The sequence below is a fragment of the Oncorhynchus masou genome, chromosome 14, assembly GCF_036934945.1.
Source record: "Oncorhynchus masou masou isolate Uvic2021 chromosome 14, UVic_Omas_1.1, whole genome shotgun sequence".
NCBI lineage: Eukaryota > Metazoa > Chordata > Actinopteri > Salmoniformes > Salmonidae > Oncorhynchus > Oncorhynchus masou.
In genome coordinates this window covers 537737-563264 of record NC_088225.1, presented here as the reverse complement: position 1 = coordinate 563264, position 25528 = coordinate 537737, and the positions used below count along the sequence as shown (strand labels likewise).

At 42.9% G+C, this 25528-nt stretch overlaps 1 protein-coding gene across 1 annotated transcript; it reads right to left on the bottom strand.

Moving 5' to 3' along the window:
* Positions 1-337: 337 nt before the first annotated feature.
* Positions 338-25528, bottom strand: LOC135553917 (pre-mRNA-splicing factor SYF1-like). The gene is made up of 19 exons (XM_064985854.1): positions 25398-25528; positions 24944-25092; positions 22078-22201; positions 21673-21870; positions 19976-20110; positions 19713-19877; positions 19225-19369; positions 17262-17413; positions 16633-16752; positions 16395-16526; positions 15839-15970; positions 14995-15108; positions 14525-14687; positions 13850-14040; positions 5246-5368; positions 4577-4742; positions 4205-4331; positions 3804-3913; positions 338-2254 (listed from the first exon to the last, which is right to left on the bottom strand). The coding sequence occupies exons 1-19, from the start codon at positions 25431-25433 to the stop codon at positions 2187-2189; spliced, it is 2550 nt and encodes an 849-aa protein (XP_064841926.1). The 5' UTR covers positions 25434-25528; the 3' UTR covers positions 338-2186.

Genomic DNA, 25528 nt, shown 5'->3' with positions numbered 1-25528 from the left:
GAATGAGCATTTGTTGAAAAAAAGAATAGGAAGCGCTGCTAGGATACACTATTAGTAGATCTTTGTATGTTGAAGGCGCTCTTCGGTTAAGGGGTTAATTTGACATAAATAACAAGAAGGACCAAGGCCCACATACAGAATGCTCTGTTCAATAGAAAAATCTTAAAAACTACCTGACAAAACTTGTGCCAAAACACGTCATTCGTTTTTACGATTTTGTTCTATTGAACATGCCGTCGTAATTTAAACATTTTAACTTTATGAAACGTGCCTTGGTCCTCATGTTTAGAAGGAAATTGAGCATTTACATTGTTTTTAGAATAAGGAGCATTTAAACTTTATTCACAAATCTCATTTTTATTCACTGATCTAGTGCAGACTTGACAATCTATGAATGTAGAGCAAAACACTTAGTCGACAACATACAGTGGCAAGAAAAAGTATGAACCCTTTGGAATTACTTGGCTTTCGGCATAAATTGGTCATCAAATTTCGTCTGATCTTCATCTAAGTCACAATAATAGACAAACAGTGTGCTTAAACTAATAACACACAAATTATTGTATTTTTCTTGTATATATTAAATACATAATTTAAACATTCTCAGTGTAGGTTGGGAAAAGTATGAACCCCTAGGCTAATGACTTCTGAAAAAGCTATTGCAGTCAGGAGTCAGCTAACCTGGAGCCCGATCACTGAGACGAAATTGGAGATGTTGGTTAGAGCTGCCTTGCCCTATAAAAAAAAAAAAAACTCAAAGTTTGCTATTCACAAGAAGCATTGCCTCATGTGAACCATGCCTCGAACAAAAAACATCTCAGAAGACCTAAGATTAAGAATTGTTGACTTGCATAAAGCTGGAAAGGGTTACAAAAGTATCTCTAAAAGCCTTAACGTTCATCAGTCCACAGTAAGACAAATTGTCTATAAATGGTGAAAGTTCAGCACTGTTGCTACTCTCCTTAGGGGTGGCCGTCCTGCAAAGATGACTGCAATAGCACAGCGCAGAATGCTCAATGGGGTTAAGAAGAATCCTAGTGTCAGCTAAAGAAAGACTTTACAGAAATCTCTGGAACATGCTAACATCTCTGACGAGTCAACGATACGTAAAACACTAAACAAGAATGGTGTTCATGGACGGAACCATGGAAGCAGCCACAGCTGTCCAAAAACATTCATGCACGTCTTTAGTTTACAAAACGGTCCACAGCGCTATTGGCAAAATATTTGCTGTACAGATTAAACTACAGTTGAGTTGTTTGGAAGGAACACACAACAACTATGTGTGGAGAAAAAAGGCACAACACACCAACATCAAAACCTCATCCCATCTGTAAAGTATGGTGGAGGGAGCATCATGGTTTGGGCTGCTTTGCTGCCTCAGGGAATACACAGCTTGCTATCATCGACAGAAAAATTAATTCCCAAGTTTATCAAGACATTTTGCAGGAGAATGTTGGGCTATCTGTCCGCCAATTGAAGCTTAACAGAAGTTGGGTGATGCAATAGGACAACAACCCAAAACACAGAAGTAAATGGCTTCAAAAGAAAATACACCTTCTGGAGTGGCCCAGTCAGAATCCTGACTTCAACCCGATTGAGATGTTATGGCATAACCTCAAGAGAGCAGTTCAAGTATATTGCTGAACTGAAACAGTTTTGTAAAGAGGAATGGTCCAAAACTCCTCCTGATCGGTGCTCCTGATTGGTGCAGGTCTGATCCGCAACTCCTCCTGATCGGTCCTCCTGATTGGTGCAGGTCTGATCCGCAACTACAGAAAACGTTTGGTTGAGGTTATTGCTGCCAAAGGAGGGTCATCCAGTTATTATATCCAAGGGTTCACATACTTTTCCCACCTGCACTGTGAATGTTTATATGGTGTGTTCAATAGACATGAAAACATATAATTGTTTGTGTGTTATTAGTTTAAGCAGACTGTGTTTGTATGTTGTTGTGACCTAGATGATCAAATTTTATGACCAATTTATGCAGAAACCCAGGTATTTCCAAAGGGTTCACATACTTTTTCTCGCCACTGTAGAAAAGATCAACAATGAAGTTCACATTCCATACAATCTATTTTCATCATACATTTTACGGGTGTTGAAAAGGCTCCATTCGTAGACCATGGAGCTCATCTGTGATGTCATGTCTGTGGGACAGATACCATCCCAACTTTCTGTATTCAATCTTCTCCTTCTTTCAGCCCTCCAAAGACAGCAGTGGGGACACTTTTCTGTTCCAGCTGCACCTCTGGAGAGATACAAACATAATCAAAGAACACATTTACATAAACACCATGGTAGTGTCTCAAATGGCACCCTATCCTCTATATAGTGCACTACTTATGACCAGTTAAAAAAGTGGATAGGGTGCCATTTGGAACATTGACACCACTCTCAAAGTAAACAGGTCACATGCTTGTTGCAGCCATCACGCTGTGCTGCAAGGCATCTCTCGCTCTCTCAAAGTATGTGGACACACACCTGCTCGTCAAACATCTCATTCCAAAATGTCATTCCAAAATCAAAAACATTTGGGATGAATTGGAACCTAATTGGCCAACATCCATACCCGCAGCAATGTTCCAACATCTAGTGGAGTTGGTCCCCCCTTTGTTGCTATTACAGCCTCCACTCTTCTGGGAATGCGCTCCACTAGATGTTGGAACATTGCTGCGGGCACTGATTTTGGGCAATTAGGTTCCAATTCATCCCAAAGGTGTTTGATGGGGTTGAGGTCAGGGCTCCACCCTGATCTCGACAAACCATTTCTGTATGGATCTTGCTTTGTGGACTGGGGCATTGTCATGCTGAAACAGGAAAGAGCCTTCTCCCAAACTGTTGCCACAAAGTTGGAAGCACAGAATCGTCTAGAATGTCATTGCATGCTGGAGCGTTAAGATTTACCTTCATTGGAACTAAGGGGCCTTGCCCAAACCATGACAAACAGCACCAGGCCATTAATCCTCCTCCACCAAACTTTACAGTTGGCACTATGCATTCGGGCAGGTAGCGTTCTCTTGGCATCCACCAAACCCAGAATGTGAAGCGTGATTCATCACTTCCAAAGAACACATTTCTACTGCTCCAGAGTTCAATGTTGGTGAGCTTTACACCACTCCAGCTGATGCTTGGCATTGCGCATGGGGATCTTAGGCTTTTGTGCGCCTGCTTGGCCATGGAAACGCATTTCATGACGCTCCCAACAACAGTTCTTGTGCTGACTTTGCTTCCAGAGGCAGTTTAGAACTCAGTAGTGAGTGTTGCAACCGAGGACAGATGTGCGGCCTACCTCTTCGCGGCTGAGCCATATTTCTCCTAGATGATTTCACTTCACAATAACAGCACTTAGTTGACTGGGGCAGCTCTAGCAGGACAGAAATTTGACAAACTGACTTGTTGGAAAGGTGGCATCCCATGACAGTGCCACGTTGAAAGTCACTGTGCTTTCATCAAGGCCATTCTACTGCTCATTTTTTAGATTGCATGGCTGAATCCTCAATTTTATACACCTGTCAGCAACAGGTGTGGTTGAAATAGCCGAATACACTAATTTGAAGAGGTGTTTATATATTTATTAATATTTGTTATTATTAGGGTTGTCAAGAAAACAGCTAGAACATATTCAATCAAGTGAAACATTCAAAACATTGCAGATAGAAATGCAATGTATAGAGTTGTCATGCTTCTATATTATATGACAGAATAATTTTCTGTAATCTACACAGCCCATGTCTATGTGAATGTTCTGTAGCATTGCTCCCTCCTGAACAGCGCTACCTGGTGGTGTTGTAACTCACCCTCTGGGCCCTGGTCTTCATCACCATCCTCATCCTCATCATCAATATCAATCTCATCGGGGTTGGCTTGTTTGGCCAGTTCAGCCAGCTCACTGCGAGATGTGTCACTCCTAAACAAACAGATTCACAATGACAGAGTGGTTAAGACCAGTATTGAACCATTTCTGCATTGTTGTATTTATATTAAATGACTGGCCACTTACTGGGCCCGTATCCACACAGCATCTAAAAATAGGAGTGCTGATCGAGGATCTGTCCATATTATATTATTCATTATGATTTAAAATCTTAGATCAGCGCAAATATTTTGAGACGCTTTGTGGATACGGGCCCTGGTCTGCAGTTGGGTTTTCAGAGGACAATGGAAAGGATGCTAATGGATGGGGGGATGGATGACAGACCTGACGAAGAGGATCTTCTCTTTGAGTTTGGGTTTGTCCTGTTCAGCCTCGGCGGCCAGCTGTTGGGCCTGCTGCTCCAACAGCTTCATATCATCCAGCCCCAGCTGGCCCGGGGAAAGGTCTGAGACTGCATAGACATAAAATAACAGAGTTATACAGAGGTACACCCTAACACTGATTTAGCCCTAACACTAACCAAGCCCCATCTGGCCTGTGTTTTTCATGAAAAACATTTACAGCTGTAAGCATGACACTTCAAAATCATGTTAAAAATCAACATGGAAGATGACACGAGATTAATTGATTCATCATTAGAGACCGAAGGTGTGGGTGCGTATATGTTTGTATGTGTGTGTGTGTGTGCATTCTTACTGGTGGCGTTGGTGGTGGCCTTCATCATCTGTGAGGACATGAAGTTGACCTGTGTGTTGTACGTGGCCTGGACGCTGCGCTTGATCCTCAGCATCTCCCGGATAGTGTCTTCGTTCCCGTGGCGGATCTCAAACTCCTTCCACGTCTGCCAGAACGTGGCCGTCATCTGAAGCAAACACACACACAGGAAGTAAAACTTTTTATCGCTACTGTGCACAAACCTGTGTTTCCACAAATTGAGGAAAGGACTGAAACAGGGAAGGAGTACGTGGATTATCCAATAAGAACAGCTAGTTTTCTGTTCAATAACATTTTCCTATTGTGTGCGTTACAGCTGGGACGATAAACCACAAATTATCGTCACCGACCATACCGATAACTTAGCGCAGGCATTTTGCTTATATCATTAATTATGATAAGTAGCGTACACTAGAGAAATGTGAAGTTTGAAATTAAATAAGTTTGCAGAGTGATTGTTAATGGCACAATTTGTGGCTTCAACCATCAAACTAGTAGTAGTGGTAGAACATTAATGTTATAAACGTATCACTCTATTTATTGTTATCACATCAATTCAGGCAATTTAGCGCAATATGGATTTTTGTTCATATTGCCCAGCTCTAGTGTGCACTAATGAAGAGGACCCTGGGTCAGAGTGTGAGAGCTCACCCTTGGGTCACAGATCTGAGAGCAGTAGGAGTATATGGCTCTGCCCCGGTCGATCTCGCCGAGTTTGCTCTCCATGTCAGCGAAGCGCAGGCACATGTCCCTGGAGTGTTCGTCTGGAAGCACCTGGAAGAAAATAACATATGATATTATATATTAAAATATATTAGTTGCATGACCATATACACCATCTCAATTAATAAAAATCACATGATTAATTTAGGGGTGTCTAACTCATTTTGCCATGGGGGCTGCATTCGTTCTTCAAAGAGGTCCAGAGAGCCGAAACAGATGATGTGTTATCTTTCTTCACCGTCAGAATTAGCAAAACATTTTCCAATATCTACCTTCTGGGAAATGTTTTATGCTCACTGATTGTCTAGCTTTCATTTCAGTGATTATTAGCGAGCTGGAGACAGTCAAGAAATGGTATGAATGTAGGTCTCATCATTTTTACAACGTTTAAATTTGGTTTTAGTCATTTGAAAGTATATTGAGTTTGTCCCCCCCCCCCACAATTTTTTTGAATCTATACAAGTTTGGACACACCTACTTATTCAAGGGTTTTTCTTTTATTTTCTACATTGTAGAATAATAGTGAATACATCATAACTATGAACTCACACATATGGAATCATGTAGGAAACAAAAAATGTGTTAAACAAATCAAAATATAATTTTAGATGCATCAAATAGGTGCCCTTTGCCTTGATGACAGATTTGCACACTCTTGGCATTCTCTCAAACCGCTTCACGAGGAATGCTTTTCCAACAGTCTTGAAGGAGTTCCCACATACGCTGAGCACTTGTGGCTGCCTTTCCTTTACTCTGCGGTCCAACTCATCCCAAGCCACCCTCTTCTAGGGTTACTTCCAGTCACAACTTGCAGAATTGTTTACGTGTTGCTGTGCGTTTTGTTGCCAACCTTACTTTGCTAACTGACAACTTTACGGTTTTTACTTTTTAATTACCGTTTATATTTTTTGTTTTTCCCTCACTCAACTTTTTCACTCCGGACGCTTTATCTGGACATTGTTTGTCAGGACCTCCAACAGCCGAAGCTAAGTGGTAACATTAACATGATGCCTTCTAATTGCAGTCGCTGTACTCATCATATACAGGAGAATGATCGCCTTATGGCGAGGATAGCTGTGCTGCAAGCCCAGCTTCAGACGCAATCGTTAGGCAAGGGTAATTTCAGTGTAGGAAAGGATGAAACAGCGTCTGTGCCACCAGTAAGTACAGATAGTAACGTTAGTAAAAATCCCCTCGCATGGTCCCCGCAGCTGGACAACTTTCTCACGGCTTCTGGAGGGAAATGCTGTAGGAATGCTCAACTGGTGTCGCTCATTCAGCCGTCAGAAACTTTCAACCGGTTTTCCCCATTAAGCAGCGAGTCGGAGTCAGAGGCCGAGCCATCTCCCGTTACGGGGTCTGAGACGCCGAAGCTTCCCACCATGAGCTCTGACAAATTGAAAACCCTAGTCATTGGTGACTCCATTACCCGCAGTATTAGACTTAAAACGAATCATCCAGCGATCATACACTGTTTACCAGGGGGCAGGGCTACCGACGGTAATGCTAATCTGGAGATGGTGCTGGCTAAAGCTAAAACTGGCGAGTGGAGAGAGTATAGAGATATTGTTATCCACGTCGGCACCAACAATGTTAGGATGAATCAGTCAGAGGTCACATAGCTTCAGCGTGTAAATCAGCTAGAAAGATGTGTCGGCATCGAGTAATTGTCTCTGGCACCCTCCCATCGAGTAATTGTCTCTGGCACCCTCCCAGTTAGGAGGTCTCACAACTCAATCGCTGGTTGAAAACTATTTTTTTTCCCCTCCCAAAATATAGATAGATAGATGATTGGCCCTCTTTCTGGGACTCACCCACAAACAGGACCAAACCTGGCCTGCTGAGGAGTGACGGACTCCATCCTAGCTGGAGAGGTGCTCTCATCTTATCTACCAACATAGACAGGGCTCTAACTCCTCTAGCTCCACAATGAAATAGGGTGCAGGCCAGGCAGCAGGCTGTTAGCCAGCCTGCCAGCTTAGTGGAGTCTGCCACTAAGCACTGTCAGTGTAGTCAGCTCAGCTATCCCCATTGAGACCGTGTCTGTGCGTCTTAGCAAACTCACTAGGATAAAGACCTCCTCCATTGATGCCATTATTGAAAGAGATCATGATACCTCACATTTCAAAACATAAGGCAGTTATAGTCAATGAACTAATCACTGATCATAATCTGATGTGATGTGTTTGACCTGACTGAAACATGGCTTAAGCCTGATGAATTTACTGTGATAAATTAGGTCTCACCTCCTGGCTACACTAGTGACCATATCACCCATGCATCCCCGCAAAGGGGGCGGTGAAATTAAAAATGTAACGGTAGCAAATTTCAATTTACAAAAAAAAAAAATGGCGTTTTCGTCTTTTGAGCTTCTAGTCATGAAATCTATGCAGCCTACTCAATCAATTTTTATAGCTACTGTTTACAGGCCTCCTGGGCCATATACAGAATTCCTCATTGAGTTTCCATCGGACCTTGTAGTCATAGCAGATAATATACTAATTTTGGTGATAATATTTTTAATATTCACATGGAAAAGTCCACAGACCCACTCCAAAGGGCTTTTGGAGCCATCATCGACTTACTGGGTTTTGTCCAACATGTCTCTGGACCTACTCACTGTCACAGTCTGGACCTAGTTTTGTCCCATGGAATACATGTTGTGGATCTTAATGTTTTTCCTCATAATCCTGGACTATCGGACCAACATTTTATTACATTTGCAACAAATAATCTGCTCAGACCCCAACCAAGAAGCATCAAAAGTTGTGCTATAAATTCTCAGACAACACAAAGATTCCTTGATACCTTCCAGACTCCCTCTGCCTACCCAAGGACGTCAGAGGACAAAAATCAGTTAACCACCTAACTGAGGAACTCAATTTAATCTTGCACAATACCCTAGATGCAGTTGCACCCCTAAAAACATTTCTCATAGGAAACTAGCTCCCTGGTATACAGAAAATACCCGAGCTCTGAAGCAAGCTTCCAGAAAATTGGAACGGGAAGGCGCCACACCAAACTGGAAGTCTTCCGACTAGCTTGGAAAGACAGTACCGTGCAGTATCGAAGAGCCCTCACTGCTGCTCGATCATCCTATTTATCCAACTTAATTGAGGAAAATAAGAACAATCCAAAATTTATTTTTGATACTGTCGCAAAGCTAACTAAAAAGCAGCATTCCCCAAGTGAGGATGGCTTTCACTTCAGCAGTAATAAATTCATGAACTTCTTTGAGGAAAAGATCATGATCATTAGAAAGCAAATTACAGACTCCTCTTTAAATCTGCGTATTCCTCCAAAGCGTATTCCTCCAAAGCTCAGTTGTCCTGAGTCTGCACAACTCTGCCAGGACCTAGGATCAAGAGAGACACTCAAGTGTTTTAGAACTATATCTCTTGACACAATGATGAAAATAATCATGGCCTCTAAACCTTCAAGCTGCATACTGGACCCTATTTCAACTAAACTACTGAAAGAACTGTTTCCTGTGATGGCCCTCCTATGTTGAATATAATAATCAGCTCTCTATCCCCCAGATGAGTACCAAACTCACTAAAAGTGGCAGTAATAAAGCCCCTCTTGAAAAAGCCAAACCTTGACCCAGAAAATATTTTAAAAAACTAGTGGCCTATATTGAATCTTCCATTACTGTCAAAAATGATAGAAAAAATCAAATCACTGCCTTCCTGAAGACAAACTATGTATACGAAATGCTTCAGTCTGGTTTTAGACCCCATCATAGCACTGAGACTGACCACCTTCACAAGTGCAATTACCTTTTAATGGCATCAGACCGAGGTTCTGCAGCTGTCCTCGTAAAGAAGGTGGTGCCTTAGTGGTGCTTTTTATACCATCGATCACATTCTTTTGGAGAGATTTTAAACCCAAATTGGTCTACACGGACAAGTGCCGGCCTGGTTGAGATCTTATCTGTCAGAAAGATATCAGTTTGACTCTGAATGGTTTGTCCTCTGACAAATCAAATGTACATTTCGGTGTTCCTCAAGGTTCCGTTTTTGGACCACTATTGTTTTCACTATATAATTTACCTCTTTGGGATGTCATTCGAAAACATAATGTTAACTTTCACTGCTATGCAGATGACACACAGCTTTACATTTCAATGAAACATGGTGAAGCTCCAAAATTGCCCTCGCTAGAAGCCTGTGTTTCAGACATAAGTGGATGGCTGAAAACTTTCTACTTTTAAACTCGGACAAAACAGAGATGCGTGTTCTAGGTCCCAAGAAACAATCTCTTAATCTGGTTGGTTGTAGATGGTTGTACAGTCGTCTCAAATAAAACTGTGAAGGACCTCGGCTTTACTCTGGACCCTGATCTCTCTTCTTTTGACGAACATATCAAGACAGTTTCAAGGACAGCTTTTTTCCATCCTACGTAACATTGCAAAAATCAGAAACTTTCTGTCCAAAAATTATGCAGAAATATTAATCCATGCTTTTGTTACTTCTAGGTTAGACTACTGCAATGCTCTACTTTCCGGCTACCTGGATAAAGCACTAAATAAACTTCAGTTATCCTGACAGGAACCAAAGAAATTGATCATATTACTCCAGTGCTAGGCTCCCTACACTGGCTTCCTGTTAAGGCAAGGGCTGATTTCAAGGTTTTACTGCTAATCTACAAAGCATTACATGGGCTTGCTCCTACCGCTCTTTCTGATTTGGTCCTACCGTACATACCTACACGTACGCTACGGTCACAAGACGCAGGCCTCCTAATTGTCCCTAGAATTTCTAAGCAAACAGCTGGAGGCAGGGCTTTCTCCTATAGAGCTCCATTTTTATGGAATGGTCTGCCTACCCATGTGAGAGACGCATCCTCGGTCTTAACCTTTAAGCCTTTATTGAAGACTCATCTCTTCAGTGGGTCATATGATTGAGTGTAGTCTGGCCCAGGAGTGTGAAGGTGAACGGAAAGGCTCTGGAGCAACGAACCACCCTTGGCTGTCTCTGCTTGGCCGGTTCCCCGCTCTCCACTGGGATTCTCTGCCTCTAACCCTATTACAGGGTCTGAGTCACTGGCTTACTGGTGCTCTTTCATGCCGTCCCTAGGAGGGGTGCGTCACTTGAGTGGGTTGAGTCACTGGCGTGATCTTACTGTCTGGGTTGGCGCCCCCCTTGGGTTGTGCCGTGGCGGAGATCTGTGGGCTGTACTCGGCCTTGTCTCAGGATGGTAAGTTGGTGGTTGAAGATATCCCTCTAGTGGTGTGGGGGCTGTGCTTTGGCAAAGTGGGTGGGGTTATATCCTTCCTGTTTGGCCCTGTCCTGGGGTATCACCGGATGGGGCCACAGTGTCTCCTGACCCCTCTGTCTCAGCCTCCAGTGTTTATGCTGCAGTATTTTGTTTCGGGGGGCTAGGGTCTGTTTTATCTGGAGTACTTCTCCTGTCTTATCTGGTGTCCTGTGTGAATTTAAGTATGCGCTCTCTAATTCTCTCTCTCTCTCGGAGGAGGACCTGAGCCCTAGGACCATGCCTCAGGACTACCTGGCATGATGACTCCTTGCTGTCCCCAGTCCACCTGGCCGTGCTGCTGCTCCAGTTTCAACTGTTCTGCCTGCGGCTATGGAATCCTGACCTGTTCAACGGACGTGCTATCTGTCCCAGACTTGCTGTTTTCAACTCTCTAGAGACGGCAGCAGCGGTAGAGATACTATCAATGATCGCCAACTGACATTTACTCCTGAGGTGCTGACTTGCTGCACCCTCGACAACTACCGTGATTATTATTATATGACCATGCTGGTCATTTATGAACATATTGGCCATGTTCTGTTGTAATCTCCACCCGGCACAGCCAGAAGAGGACTGGCCACCCCTCATAACCTGGTTATAGTTGCAAAAACTGGGTTTCTTCCTGCCTTTCTAGGGAGTTTTTCCTAGCCACCGTGCTTCTACACCTGCAATGCTTGCTGTTTGGGGTTTTAGGCTGGGTTTCTGTACAGCACTTTGAGATATCAGTTGATGTATGAAGGGCTATATAAATACATTTGATTTGATCTCAATTGGGTTGAGGTCAGGTGATTGTGGAGGCCAGGTCATCTGATGCAGCATTCCATCACTTCCCTTCTTGGTCAAACTGCCCTACCAAGCAAAAAGGTGGTAACTGCTCAGAGTGGAACTGAGAAAAATGGCTTTTATTTACCTTGGTATCACAGTACCATTATGCAGTTACTGCTAACAGGACCCCCATTTTCTACAAAACACCATACAATAGAGGCAGGATACTTGTCCACATGATGAAGCATGTATTTAATGTAGCAAAAATGACATTAACTCATTTTTGACCAAGTGAGCAGATACTGCCTTTTTGCTTGGAAGGGCAGCAAAGCCTTTACACAGGTGGGTGTTGGGTCATTGTGCTGTTGAAAAACAAATGATAGTGTGACTAAGCGCAAACCAGATGGGATGGTATATCGCGGTAGGATCCTGTGGAAGCCATGCTGGTTAAGTGTGCCTTGAATTCTAAATAAATCACAGACAGTGTCGTCTGCAAAGCAACCCCACACCACCTCCTCCATGCTTCATGGTGGGAACCACACATGCAGAGATCATCCGTTAACCTACTCTGCATCTCACAAAGACACCGCGGTTGGAACCAAAAATCTCAAATTTGGACTCAGATCAAAGGACAGATTTCCACTGGTCTAATGTGCCTTGCTTATGTTTCTTGGCCCAAGCAAGCCTCTTCTTCTTATTGGTGTCCTTTAGTAGTGGTTTCTTTGCAGCAATTTGACCATGAAGAGCTGATTCCCGCAGTCTCCTCTGAACAGTTGATGTTGAGATGTGCCCGTTACTTGAACTCTGTGAAGCATTTATATGTGCTGCAATCTGAGGTGCAGTTAACTCTCATCCACTTATCCTCTGCAGCAGAGGTTTAACTCTGGGTCTTCCTTTCCTGTGGCGGTGCTCATGAGAGCCAGTTTCATCATAGCGCTTGATAGTTTTTGCAACTGCACTTGAAGAAACTTTCAAAGTTCTTGAAATTTTCCGGACTGACTGACCTTCATGTCTTTAAGTAATGATGGACGGTTGTTTCTTGCTGCTTATTTGAGCTGTTCTTGCCCTAATATAGACTTGGTCTTATACCACCCCTACCTTGTCACAACACAACTGATTGGCTCAAACGCATTAAGAGGAAAAAAAAATGCACAAAATAACAAGGCACACCTGTAAATTGAAATGCATTCCAGGTGACCTCATGAAGCTGCCCAAGAATCCGAAATCTAAAATATATGTTGATTTGTTTAACACTTTTTTGGTTACTATATGATTCCATGTGTTATTTCATAGTTTTGATGTCTTCACTATTATTCTACAATGTAGAAAATAGTAAAAATAAAGAAAATCCTGGAATGAGCAGGCATGTCCAAACTTTGGACTATGCAAAAACAGCCGGAAGTTTACATACACCTTAGCCAAGTACATTTAAACTCAGTTTTTCACAATTCCTGACATTTAATCCTAGTAAAAATTCCTTGTCTTACGTCAGTTAGGAGCACCACTTTATTTTAAGAATGTGAAATGTCAGAATAATAGTAGAGAGAATGATTTATATCAGCTTTTATTTCTTTCATCACATTCCCAGTGGGTCAGAAGTTTACATACACTCAATTAGTATTTGGTAGCATTGCCTTTAAATTGTTTAACTTGGGTCACATGTTCCGGGTAACCTTCCACAAGCTTCCCACAATAAGCTGGGTGAATTTTGGCCCATTCCTCCTGACAGAGCTTGTGTTACTGAGTCAGGTTTGTAGCCCTCCTTGCTTGCACACGGTTTTTCAGTTCTGCCCACAAATTTTCTATAGGATTGAGGTCCGGGCTTTGTGATGGCCTCTCCAATACCTTGACTTTGTTGTCCTTAAGCCATTTTGCCACAACTTTGGAAGTATGCTTGGGGTCATTGTCCATCACTTGGAAGACCCATTTGCGACCAAACTTTAACTTCCTGACTGATGTCTTGAGATGTTGTTTCAATATATCCAGCTAATTTTCCATCCTCATGATGCCATCTATTTTGTGAAGTGCACCTGTCCCTCCTTTCCCATGATGTCAAGCAAAGAGGCACTGAGTTTGATGGTAGGCCTTGAAATACATCCACAGGTACACCTCCAATTGACTCAAATGATGTCAATTAGCCTATCAGAAGCATGACGGAATTTATTGTATGTAAACTTCTGACCCACTGTAATTGTGATACAGTAAATTATAAGTTAAATAATCTGTCTAAACAATTGTTGTAAAAATTACTTGTGTTATGCACAAAGTATATGTCCTAACCGATTTGCCAAAACTATAGTTTATTAACAAGAAATGGAGTGGTTGAAAACTAGTATTAATGACTCTAATATAAGTGTATGTAAACTTCCGACTTTAACTGATATATATATTTTTTTTTACTCAAACCATCCACAGGCCGGATTGGACGCCCCTCGCGGGACACTGATTTAGACTATTGAGATGCACCTGTGTGTGTGTGCATAACAAAATGAGCCACTACACTCTTACCTCGATGGCTTTCTGGTAGATCGCCCTGGTGTAGGTGACACCGTAGATCTCTGCAGCCCTCTTGATGTAGATGTTGAACATGTGATGCCTTTCCGTGTTGTCCACTGCCTGCGTAGCTCTCTCATACACCGCCATGGCGTGACGCGCCAACCCAAACTCCTCCTCCAGTTTGGCGTACAGCAGGTAGATGGCTGTCAATCACAACAGAAAATAGTTAACATATCACTCGTCATTCCTGTAGCTGGGGGGATAGTACCACATAAATAAGGGCATTATCACAAATAGAACCCAGCAACAAACTGATTATAAAAACTGACTGAGGCTGAAAGATTCTTGAACACCCTTTTCATACTATCATGCCAACCTGAACCGTACTGAGCTGGCTCGGTCATGGTCTTTTAACATCTGTCATTCCCAGCACGATTCCTGCAACTGTGGTCGATGCGTAAACAGGACAGCACAGTACAGCTTGGCTTCGTAGTGTGAAAAGGATTGTATTTTCCTTGGTGCTTCTCAGTACCTAAAAAGCAACTGTGATGATGATGACTTTATTGTATAAGTCAGGAAATTATTTTTTCATTGTACAGCATGTCAGCTTAGAGTCTAGACAGACGTCACAAACATGCATTAGACATAAAGACATACAGAAGTCACGTAGACAACAATGTCTCTTACTCTTGGCGAACTTGGCTGGACAGCCATCCAGCGCCTGCTCAAACAGGTCTCGGGCCCTCTCCAGTTTCTTGCCCCCGTAGCGGTCGATGAACTTGGTGAGGTAGGTGTTCCAGATGTCATAGACGTTGGGCCACCTGAAGAGGGCGATTCCACGCTCGTACGCCTGCAGAGAGCGCATGAAGACCATCAGCAACAGGAATTTACAACTGATCAAAATTATGTCGTTTTAAGGGTGAAGGCATGGTCAGGGTCGTTCGTGTTCAGTAGGGAACTCGGCCCTAGACATTACCCAGTTGTAAAGTAACAGTTTGAATGCAGTATGAGTTAGCGTTTATGTTCTAGGCTGTGAAATGTTAGACTGGTCCCAGTTCAGGCATCATGACAATGACCATAAGAGTTGTCAAGACAGCACAACAGAACTGGGACCAGGCTAGTGAGATGTGTGCAGCAGGGCAGGTGGTTGGTGTCACCTTGAAGCTCTCCTCAAAGTAGTTGTGCTCCTCCAGGAACATGGCGTAGTTGATGATTATCTGGGGCGTGGCTATGCGCAGGTCAATGATGCGGTCGTACACCGCCTTGGTGGACTGATGGGGAGAAACGACCAAGACAAAAGGTAGGGTTGTTAGTTACATCGTATGGTCGTTACATGTTTGGTCCCTAAAACCGGGTCATCACTATGCACAAGATGCAATTTTCAGTTTCTCCTATTCTAACAAGATTTCATCTGAGAGAAGAGCTCACGGAATACATAAAACGTATAACCTAAACAATGTTAATCAATCCAATCCAGAAACCCTAATGAAGGATTTTTGGGCTCCCGAGTGGCGCAGCGGTCTAAGTGTGGCGCACTGCATCCGAGTGGCGCACTGCATCTCAGTGCAAGAGGCGTCGCTATAGTCCCTGGTTCGGATCCGGGCTGTATCACATCTGGCCATGATTGGGAGTCCCATAGGGCGGCGCACAATTGGCCCAGCGTAGTCCGGGTTTGGCCAGGGTAGGCCGTCATTGTGAATAAGAATTTTTTCTTAACTGACCTGCCTAGTCAAATAAATGTTACATATTTTTTTTTTAAATGAAAGCTTCTTGCAGCCAAAAAGTTAGTTGACTATTGCGTATACACAGGCAGCTCAATTCTGATCTTTTGACCAATAAGAGCAGATATTTTGCCAATGGGGCAAAAGATCAGATTTGCGCTGCCTGTGTAAATGCAGCCTTAGATGTGTTGCATCAAAGCTACCTTCTTTTCCTTTCTAAAGCAGTGCAACTGAAACACAACGAAGACAGACACCGTAGAGGGAAACATGAAGAAAGTACCTGGAAGGTTCCCATACTCTCCTCCAGGTCAGCCAGCATTGACCAGACCTTCAGAGACTTGTACACTCTGTTCTGCACGGGCTCTGACACGTCAAAGTACTCTGCCTTCTTGGACGGGATGGCAGTTGCTTTCTACATGTTCGGAAAGAGAGAAAGCAGAGGGATATTTGCAGACATGCATCCAGTATTTATTCATCCCCCTGTAACTATTCCCCAGGTTGTTGCTGTAAATGAGAATGTGTTCTCGGTCAACTTACCTGGTAAAATAAGGGTAAAATAAAAAATGTACATCGATAGAAAGAATATTTGAAACTATGAGAAGAGAGGTCTACACCATAGAATTTGAGATTAGATGAGGGTATTCATTTCTTGAAGTTATTAAATAGATACATTAAAAAAGCAAGTACAGGTCAGCTGCCCACACAGCAATGTGTAGCAGTTTAAACGCATAAGAAATAACTCAGGATGACAGAAAAGTAAAAACAAAATGTACGTGTCTTCGGAGTGTGTGACAGATAGTGGGTCAGTATTTGTTGTGCCTGTATATCCGTCTCACCCTCAGTATACGTAGCGCCTGTTCGTAGTTCTCATGGCGTAGCTCCATCTCTCCGTATTCACACCACACGCCAGCCAGGTCGTCAACCTGCTTGTAGTTCACCTTGGTGGCTTTCTCAAAGATGGTCCGCGCCTGATGGTGGGGAAAAGTGGAAAAAGAACATTTAAAACAATAAATAAAACTTCTTGGGTGGAAGGAGTAAATCTCCTAAATGGGGAAACCTTAGTTTGAGACTCACGTCATCTAGCTGCTCGTTCTCCTCGTAGAACTTGGCGAAGGAGACCCAGAGAGAGCTGGATTTCCCTGTAGCCTTCATAGGGTCCACAGTCTGAACTGCCTCTGTGTAGGTGTTGATGATCTGAAAAAGGGGTTAAGACACACATTCTATACACTGTACATGTATGTGAGGAAGAGCATGCAAGGTACCTATTGCCAGCTAGAAAGACTAAGAAACCATGTTAAATTTGAAATCTGTAAACATGTATTAATTGCTACTCTCTACCAATAACACAGATGTAAACGAGCTCGGATTTTTCTCAAACCCTTTTCACATAATTCCAACCTGAACAGTACTGCGCTGGCTCGGATATTTTCATTTCACATCACGGTTCCAGCTACAACAGTGGACGCGGAACCAGGCCAGGGCAGTACACCGCAGTTCAGTAGAATAAAATGGGTATTAGAGACAGTGCCAAAAAGATGGCACAGTAAGACTAGGGCTGAGAGCTCAGGGCCTGTATCCACAAAGGGTCTCAGAGTAGGAGTGCTGATCTAGGATCTGGTCCCATCTGTTCATATAATCATATTCAGGCTAAACTGATCCTGGATCAGCACTTCTACTACGTGTCCACTTCTGGTTTCAGCTACCTGTCGTGGTTTCCCCTCGTACAGTTTGACCCTCTTATGCCACTCATGGACGTTGTGGGGATTCTGTCTCAGCAGCACACTGTTCAGCAGGAGGGGCCTGCGGGCGATCAGCTGCTCAAAGCGGGCCAGACGCAGCTCCAGGTCTATGTCCTCTGAGACGGGAAAGGGAACACAAGTTGAGCATGACGACAAAGGCAAAGCATTCACTTGCGGCTGTGATTCCCCCCTTGTAATATTTATTTCCACAGGTTATTCTCGTTGAGATCAAATCTATTTTTGCGAGAAATTGTGATACTCTACAATCCAGACACACTGGGTGCATCTCAATACTCTAAAATGGCTGGCTTCCCAAGACTACTCTCTTCAGTTGCATTTATGTTGAAGGAACTAGCGCAAAAGCATTTCTGTAAACAGTGTACGTGACAAATAACATTTGATTTAATTAGATTTTTTTTACTCAGTCGCAGCCAGGATTGGGAAAACAGTAACAAGGATACCTAGGTCAGGAATCGATTTCCCTTAACCTTTTTGGGATAGGGGGCAGCATTTTCACTGCCTCCTACTCTGTCCCAGATGCTAATATATGCATATTAATATTAGTATTGGATAGAAAACACTGAAGTTTCTAAAACTGTTTGAATGATGTCAGTGAGTATAACAGAACTAATATGGCAGGCGAAAACCTGAGAAAAATCCAACCAGGAAGTGGGAAATCTGAGGTTTGTAGTTTTTCAACTCAGCCCCCATAGAAGATACAGGGTGATGTTAGTTATGTTTCACTTCCCAAGGCTTCCACTAGATGTCAACAGTATTTAGAACCTGTTTGAGGATTCTACTCTAAAGGAGGGGCTCATAAGGGCTCTTTGAGTGAGTGGTCTGGCAGAATGCCACAGCCTCGGTCTGGCGCGCTCACATGAAAGGTAGCTATGTTCCACTTCATTTGTACAGACAAAGGAATTGTCCAGTTGGAACATTAATGAAGTTTTATGTTAAAAATATCCTAAAGATTGATTCCATACTTAGGTTGGCATGTTTCTACAGAATGTAACTGAACTTTTTGTCCGGCATTCGGCGCGACCTGAACGCGCTTTTGGATTTGTTTACCAAACGCCCTAACAAAAGAAGATATTTGGACCTAACAGATCGACATTATCGAACAAATGGGAGTGCATTCTGATGAAGATCATCAAAGGTAAGTGAATATTTAAAATGCTATTTCTGAGTAATGTTGACTACCCAATATGGCAGGTATCTTTTTGGCTGCTTTGTTGTCTAAAGGCTGTACTCAGATTATTGCATGGTTTGCTTTCTCCGTAAAGTTATTTTGAAATCTGACACAACGGTTGCATTTTTGAAAATTTTATTTTACCTTTATTTTACTAGGCAAGTCAGTTAAGAACAAATTCTTATTTTCAATGACGGCCTAGGAACAGTGGGTTAACTGCCTGTTCAGGGGCAGAACGACAGATGTGTACCTTGTCAGCTCGGGGATTCGAACTTGCAACCTTCCGGTTACTAGTCCAACGCTCTAACCACTAGGCTACCCTGCCGCATTAAGGAGAAGTTTATCTAAAGTTATAATAGTCGTATATATAATATTATACATTTATCTAATGTGTAATAGTCATATCTTTATCAATGTTTTATGAGATTTTTGTTGTTTTGAATTTGGCGCCCTGGCTGTTGTGGGAGGGGGGTTCCGCTAGTCCTAAACAGGTTAATAGAGTTATTTGAGATCTGAGCAGGAGACAAGGAGAGTAAGACAATTTAGACTATTGAGAATACCTAGGATAGGATAAAGCAATTCTTCTCACCCCCCCCCCCCTTAAATGATTTAGATGCACTATTGTAAAGTGGCTGTTCCACTGATGTCAGAAGGTGAATTCACCAATTTGTAAGTCGCTCTGGATAAGAGCGTCTGCTAAATGACTTAAATGTAAATGTAAATGTGAGATGCACCCACCTTCTTCATCTTTCCCCAACTCTGAGGTAGTCTCCATCTTGGCAGCGATCATGCTCTCCTCAAACTGGGCGTAGCTGTCGAACACCTGGGTGAAATCTCTCACCGTCACCACCGTCAAGATGGCCTCCTCATACACATCACGAGCCTGGTGGGCCACAACACACAAGCATTCAAATTAGTCTGTGTGTGTGCATCCCAAAAACTGTGAATATATTTATTAACATTTTACTTGCACTACATAACAATGTTGTAAAGCTTCATAACATGCATGATAGCTAATCAAAACATGTCAAATATATATTATGACAATGTTATGGTGGTGAGTTACCCTATAATTCTACATCATTTCTAATGACCCTGATGAATGACGACAAAGTCAAAAGTGGACTATGAAGATGATCGTCTATAAGACTCTGGTCACAAGTAGTGCAATACAAAGGGAATAGGGTCATCCCTGCCGTTTGGGATGCATCTATCCAGACCAGTACCTTTTCAAAATGTCCACTGCGGATGTAGTAGTCAGCCAGGGAGCACCAGAGTTTGCCCAGCTGGTCTGTGAAGCGAGTGAGGCCTCCACGGATGATGGCCCCAACATTAAGAGAGTTCACCTTGTCTGGGTTCTGAGAGATCAGGTCACACAGCTCGTGCCATATCTGTTAGATATTAACCAAACAAACAACATGGGGATAACGTTAGATATCAACCACACAACAACATGGGGATAAGGAGGATGAGCCAGACGTGGTCTTACCTGGTAGTTAGACTTTCCCTCCTTGGACACAAAGCTCTCATCGTTGACAACGGCTGCCAGACGTACTGCTGCTTCATCCAGCTTGCCGCAGGAACGCAGGTAATCTATGTACTCCTCTGCATTCTCTGGGGACAGCTGCAGAGAAAGAGAGTCAAATCCAGGGGGCTGTTGCAGAAATAACTGTCATTTTGAGAAATATAGACTTTTGGCACATGACAACCAATATATAAATGTAGCTTTCTTTATCAACCATGTATCTAATAATTCTGGAATACGGCCCTCCCGGGTGGCGCAGTGTTCTAAGGCACTGCATCGCAGTGCTAGCTATGCCACTAGAGATTCTGGGTTCGAGTCCAGGCTCTGTCACAGCCGGCCGCGACCGGGAGGCCCATGGGGCAGCGCACAACTGGCCCAGCGTTGTCCGGTTAAGGGAGGGTTTGGCCAGCGGAGATATCCTTGTCTCATTGCGCACTAGCGACTCCTGTGGCGGGCCGGGCGCAGTGCACGCTGACCAGGTCGCCAGGTGTACGGTGTTTCCTCCGACACCTTGGTGCGGCTGGCTTCCGAGTTGGATGGACATTGTGTCAAGAAGGAGTGCGGCTTGGTTGGGTTGTGTTTCGGAGGATGCATGGCTATCGACCTTCGCCTCTCCCGAGTCCGTACGGGAGTTGCAGTGATGAGACAAGACTAACTACTACCAATTGGATACCACGAAATTGGGGAGAAAAATATATATATAATTCTGGAATACCACACTGCTGCTTGTGTGGAAGACTAGAAAACATTAAGCAGAGAGAAAATATTTTGAACGCATGTATATGGTCCTGTCCATTCCTTCAAATAATTACAAGAGCTAAATAAATATCTAGGGTTATCAGGGTAATGCATACAGGTAATTCCAATATGAACCCTAGAGGTCAGAGATCTCTTGACCCAAATATTCAGAAAATGTTTCAGATTTCTAATGATATATGATTTGGAGATTACACACACAACATGACATTGCTGCAATATTATCACAAGTTAGGAAACTCCAGAAACAGGGCCAGTAAGTAAGCTTTGTCCAAGCCAGAAAAGCACACTCTATGTACAAAAATCACAGACAAATAAACAACAAAAATCACAGCCCCAGATGGTACCGACAGATCAAAGGACCTACAGCAAGGTCATCCCTAACATTGGCAATGCCTACCACCCCCACATAGGAGAGTTAACAGCCCCTGTAAGAGGGGTCTACTACTTCAGCTTCTTCTTTCATGATGGAGGATCTGAAGACTCCCACACATCCCTGTTCAAGAATGAAGAGTGTATGCCGATTACATCTGATCACAAGTCTAGTACTGATACAGCAGATAACGGGGGTAATGCAGTCACTCTACAGCTGGAGGTGGGAGATCAGGTCCACATACGCCTAAGGGCAAATGCACACTCATCTATTCCAGGCCTACCTTCTATGTTAAGTGATATATTGTAGGTTTCTGATGTGACGTGTGGTAGGTGTTGTTATAATCTCATAACCAAGACAAAATCTTATCACCATTGTTGAAAATAAATAGTGTGTATTAATGTGAATTCTGATTTGTTTTTATTTATTTTTTAATTCTGTGACTATTTTCCATAAGGTGAGGCTTCCGTGGCTTCAGCTTTGGTTGTAGTTCAATCACAGAGGAGCAAATCTTCTAGAAATGCCCTCTTACCTTGAGGTACCTGCGGTAGACACGGATGGCGGTCTCAGGCAGGGGCAGGTTCCGGGCAAAGCGGAGGTACAGGGGCCAGATGCGAGGGTGTTGAGTGACGGGAAGGGCTCGGAGCGCTCGGTCAAATGTGCGTCTGCTCCTGGTGATCTTACACTGAGACACCAGGAACTGGCAGTAGTCCAGCCATATCCTCGGCATCTAGGACATCCACGGGAAGAACAAGTTATGTGGGATACTATATTCCTACAATCTCAGACGACAAAATCTACTTCCAAGTAAAAAAAATACTCTCACACATAAATGTACTCTGTGCCAATGAATGGACAATGATATTCCTCAGAGTTTGTGCGAGTATTTTCTCTTAACAGGGGATGGACGGACAATAGGACATAAGCATATGTCTACCTTGTGCATGAAAACCAGTGCTCTTTCATGGCAGTTGTTGATCTCCTCGTAGGCTGGCTCCATGATGCACTTCCCTTTGACCTGTTTCCGTCTCTCTCTCAGGTAGTTGTACCATAACTTGTAACTGCAAGGTCACGTATGAACAATCCGTGAACACAGTCATGATATTTAGCCATGCCTAAAACATAACCCAGACACTGGTATGGTATTCAATAACAACCATTCTATGATTTTCAAATAAGCCTAGATTTTGGGCCGATTTTCCAGAGACTGATTGACAAATGTTTTTAGTCCAGGACTAGGTCTAAGATTTGTCTAAACATCAGCATGTTCGCATGGTTACTCCATGGATGTCAGTCTGAAAGAAGTTGCTGTAAAGACACAATAGTCTCGACAAGCCAGAATGTTGAATACAATGATATTTTAACATACTCTACCGGTTGTCCATGCTGTTGGTTCTTTTGGTGGTAGGAAATGGAGATAAGGTAACCACAGGATAGTGTTGTTTACCTCGCTTTTTTGAGGGCCGGAAGGTTCTGTTGCTTGCATTTTCCATTCTTGACGCATTTCATGCGATGCACAATATGTGAACAATAGCCGGATGTAACCGAATGCTGTCGACCAAAGCGCGTTCACTCACAGTCAGCTGGAAGTTTGTGTGATATATGCCAGCTCTTTGCGTGGGACAACATGTGGTCTGTGCTTCGGTTAAACTCGACCATTGTTGACATATTGTGTAAGTTGCGTGCAAATTGTCAGCATTGAAAAAACAAAACGGAAATACAAACCGGCATACAGACCAGCGTACGGAAAGTCGGGTTAATAACACTACTCTGTGGATATTTTGTCTCAGAGTAACTCCTACATTAAGACAATCAGCAGACAACAGGTCAAAGCAGGTTCAAATTAAGTTTATTCAACAGTCTGACTTGTGATGGGACCGGTCACAAAAATGAGACTACATGTTAGAGACGAGAAAGAGGCGTCTTCCACTCTCAGATTCGTTGAAAGGCTAGTTTAAGATGTGTCCTGGAAATCAGCCCAACAATTGAAGTCGGAAGTTTACATACACTTTGGAGTCATTAAAACTTGTTTTTCAACCACTTCACACATTTCTTGTTAACAAACTATAGTTTTGGAAAGTCGGTTAGGACATCTACTTTGTGCATGACAAGTAATTTTTCCAACAATTGTTTACAGATTATTTCACTTATAATTCACTGTATCACAATTCCAGTGGGTCAGAAGTTTTACATTCACTAAGTTGACTGTGCCTTTAAACAGCTTGGAAAATTCCAGAAAATGATGTCATGGCTTTAGAAGCTTCTGATAGGCTAATTGACATCATTTGAGTCAATTGGAGGAGTACCTGTGGATGTATTTCAAGGCCTACCTTCAAATCAGTGCCTCTTTGCTTGACATCATGGGAAAATCAAAAGAAATCAGCCAAAACCTCAGAAAAATAATTGTAGACCTCCACAAGTCAGGTTCATCCTTGGGAGCAATTTCCAAATGCCTGAAAGTACCACGTTCATCTGTACAAACAATAGTGCACAAGTATAAACACCCTGGAACCAAGCAGCCGTCATATCGCTCAGGAAAGAGACACATTCTGTCTCCTAGAGATTAACGTACTTTGGTGCGAAAAGTGCAAATCAATCACAGAACAACAGCAAGGGACCTTGTGAAAATGCTGTAGGAATCAGGTACAAAAGTGTCCATATCCACAGTAAAACGAGTCCTATATCGACATAACCTGAAAGGCTGCGCAGCAAGGGAAAATCCACGGCTCCAAACGCGCAATAAAAAAAGACTACGGTTTGCAACTGCACATGGGGACAAAGATCGTACTTTTTGGAGAAATGTCCGCTGTTCTGATGAAACAAAAATAGAAATGTTTGGCTATAATGACCATCGTTATGTTTGGAGGAAAAAGCAGGAGGCTTGCAAGCCAAAGAACACCATCCCAATAGTGAAGCACCGGGGTGGTAACATCATGTTGTTGGGGTGCTTTGCTGCAGACGGGACTGGTGCACAATCACAAAATAGATTACATCAATGAGGGCGGAAAATTATGTGGATATATTGAAGCAACATCTTAAGGCAAATGGGTCTTCCAAATGGACAATGACCCCAAGCATACTTCCAAAGTTGTGGCAAAATGGCTTAAGGACAACAAAGTCAAGGTATTGGAGTGGCCATCACAAAACCCTGACCTCAATCCTATAGAAAATTTGTGGGCAGAAGTGAAAAAGCATGTGCGAGCAAGGAGGCCTACAAACCTGACTCAGTAACACCAGCTCTGTCAGGAATAATGAACCAAAATTCACCCAACTTATTGTGGGAAGCTTGTGGAAGGCTACCCAAAATGTTTGACCCAAGTTAAACAATTTAAAGGCAATGCTACCAAATACCAATTGAGTGTACGTAAACTTCTGACCCACTAGGAATGTGATGAAAAATATAAAAGCTGATATAAATCATTCTCTCTACTATTATTCTGACATTTCACATTCTTAAAATAAAGTGGTGCTCCTAACTGACGAAAGACAAGGAATTTTTACTTGGATTAAATGTCAGGAATTGTGAAAAACTGAGTTTAAATGTATTTGGCTCAGGTGTATGTAAACTTCCGACTTCAACTGTATATGTGCAACAGTAACTGTCTGTGAAAATGTTCCTGTTTCTAGTTAGAGACAGACTATAAACATTAGTCTTGGGACACTACAGTATTTTCCATGAACCTTTAGCAGTGTATTCTTATTCTGGCACTGGGGGCCAAGGGGGGTGTATTTTGGGACAAAAACAAAACTATGCATGGCACCCCTTTGCCCAGGACCAGGATTGGGAGAAACGTTGCCTCTACCTGCCAGGTAGCTCTTTCAGAGCTCGTTCATATATCATGTTGAGGATGGACATTGTGCCGTTTTGTTTGAACTCGATGTAACGCATCCAGCACTTGACCGAGTACGGATTCCTGATGATTTCCTCCTCATAAGGCAGGTCATCTTCCTCCTGAAAAATACCATCACAAACCCAGCAAAACGGTCAACAGGAAGCCTTCTCTCCTTCGGAAGTTGGACACTTTTCTCTCCTTCGAAAAACGCGGCACTGTTCTCAAAACTAGTGCAACGTTGCTCGAAGAATAGAAAGGGCAACAATATGCTGTAAATTCACACACAGTAGACTGTACAGTATCTCAAAGAACAGTTTGCCGGGACATTCAAATCGACACAGCCGAGGTCGAGGAGGCCGCATAAATATTACAGCATACTGAGAGAATTCCACAAGGAAATATCAATATTCATGAAATAACTTACAAATATTACGTCCGGTTTCCCATTTAGAGACGCCATTTTTTATTTTAAGACCAAAATAAACACCCGTAGTTGTCAAATGTTCCCAAAAATGTAGGTATTGTTACTAAACTTCCTGACTCCTCCAACGTGTT

What these genes read in the sequence shown, in the direction of transcription:
- LOC135553917 (XM_064985854.1), bottom strand. Translation starts at nt 25,433, where the DNA reads ATGGCGTCTCTAAATGGGAAACCGGACGTAATATTT. An exon ending in ACGAGGGGAAACCACGACAG is followed by an intron (nt 16,753 to 17,261) that starts GTAGCTGAAACC and finishes CCCCTTTTTCAG; the next exon opens with ATCATCAACACCTACACAGA. An exon ending in AGAGTATGGGAACCTTCCAG is followed by an intron (nt 15,109 to 15,838) that starts GTACTTTCTTCA and finishes TCTCCCCATCAG; the next exon opens with TCCACCAAGGCGGTGTACGA.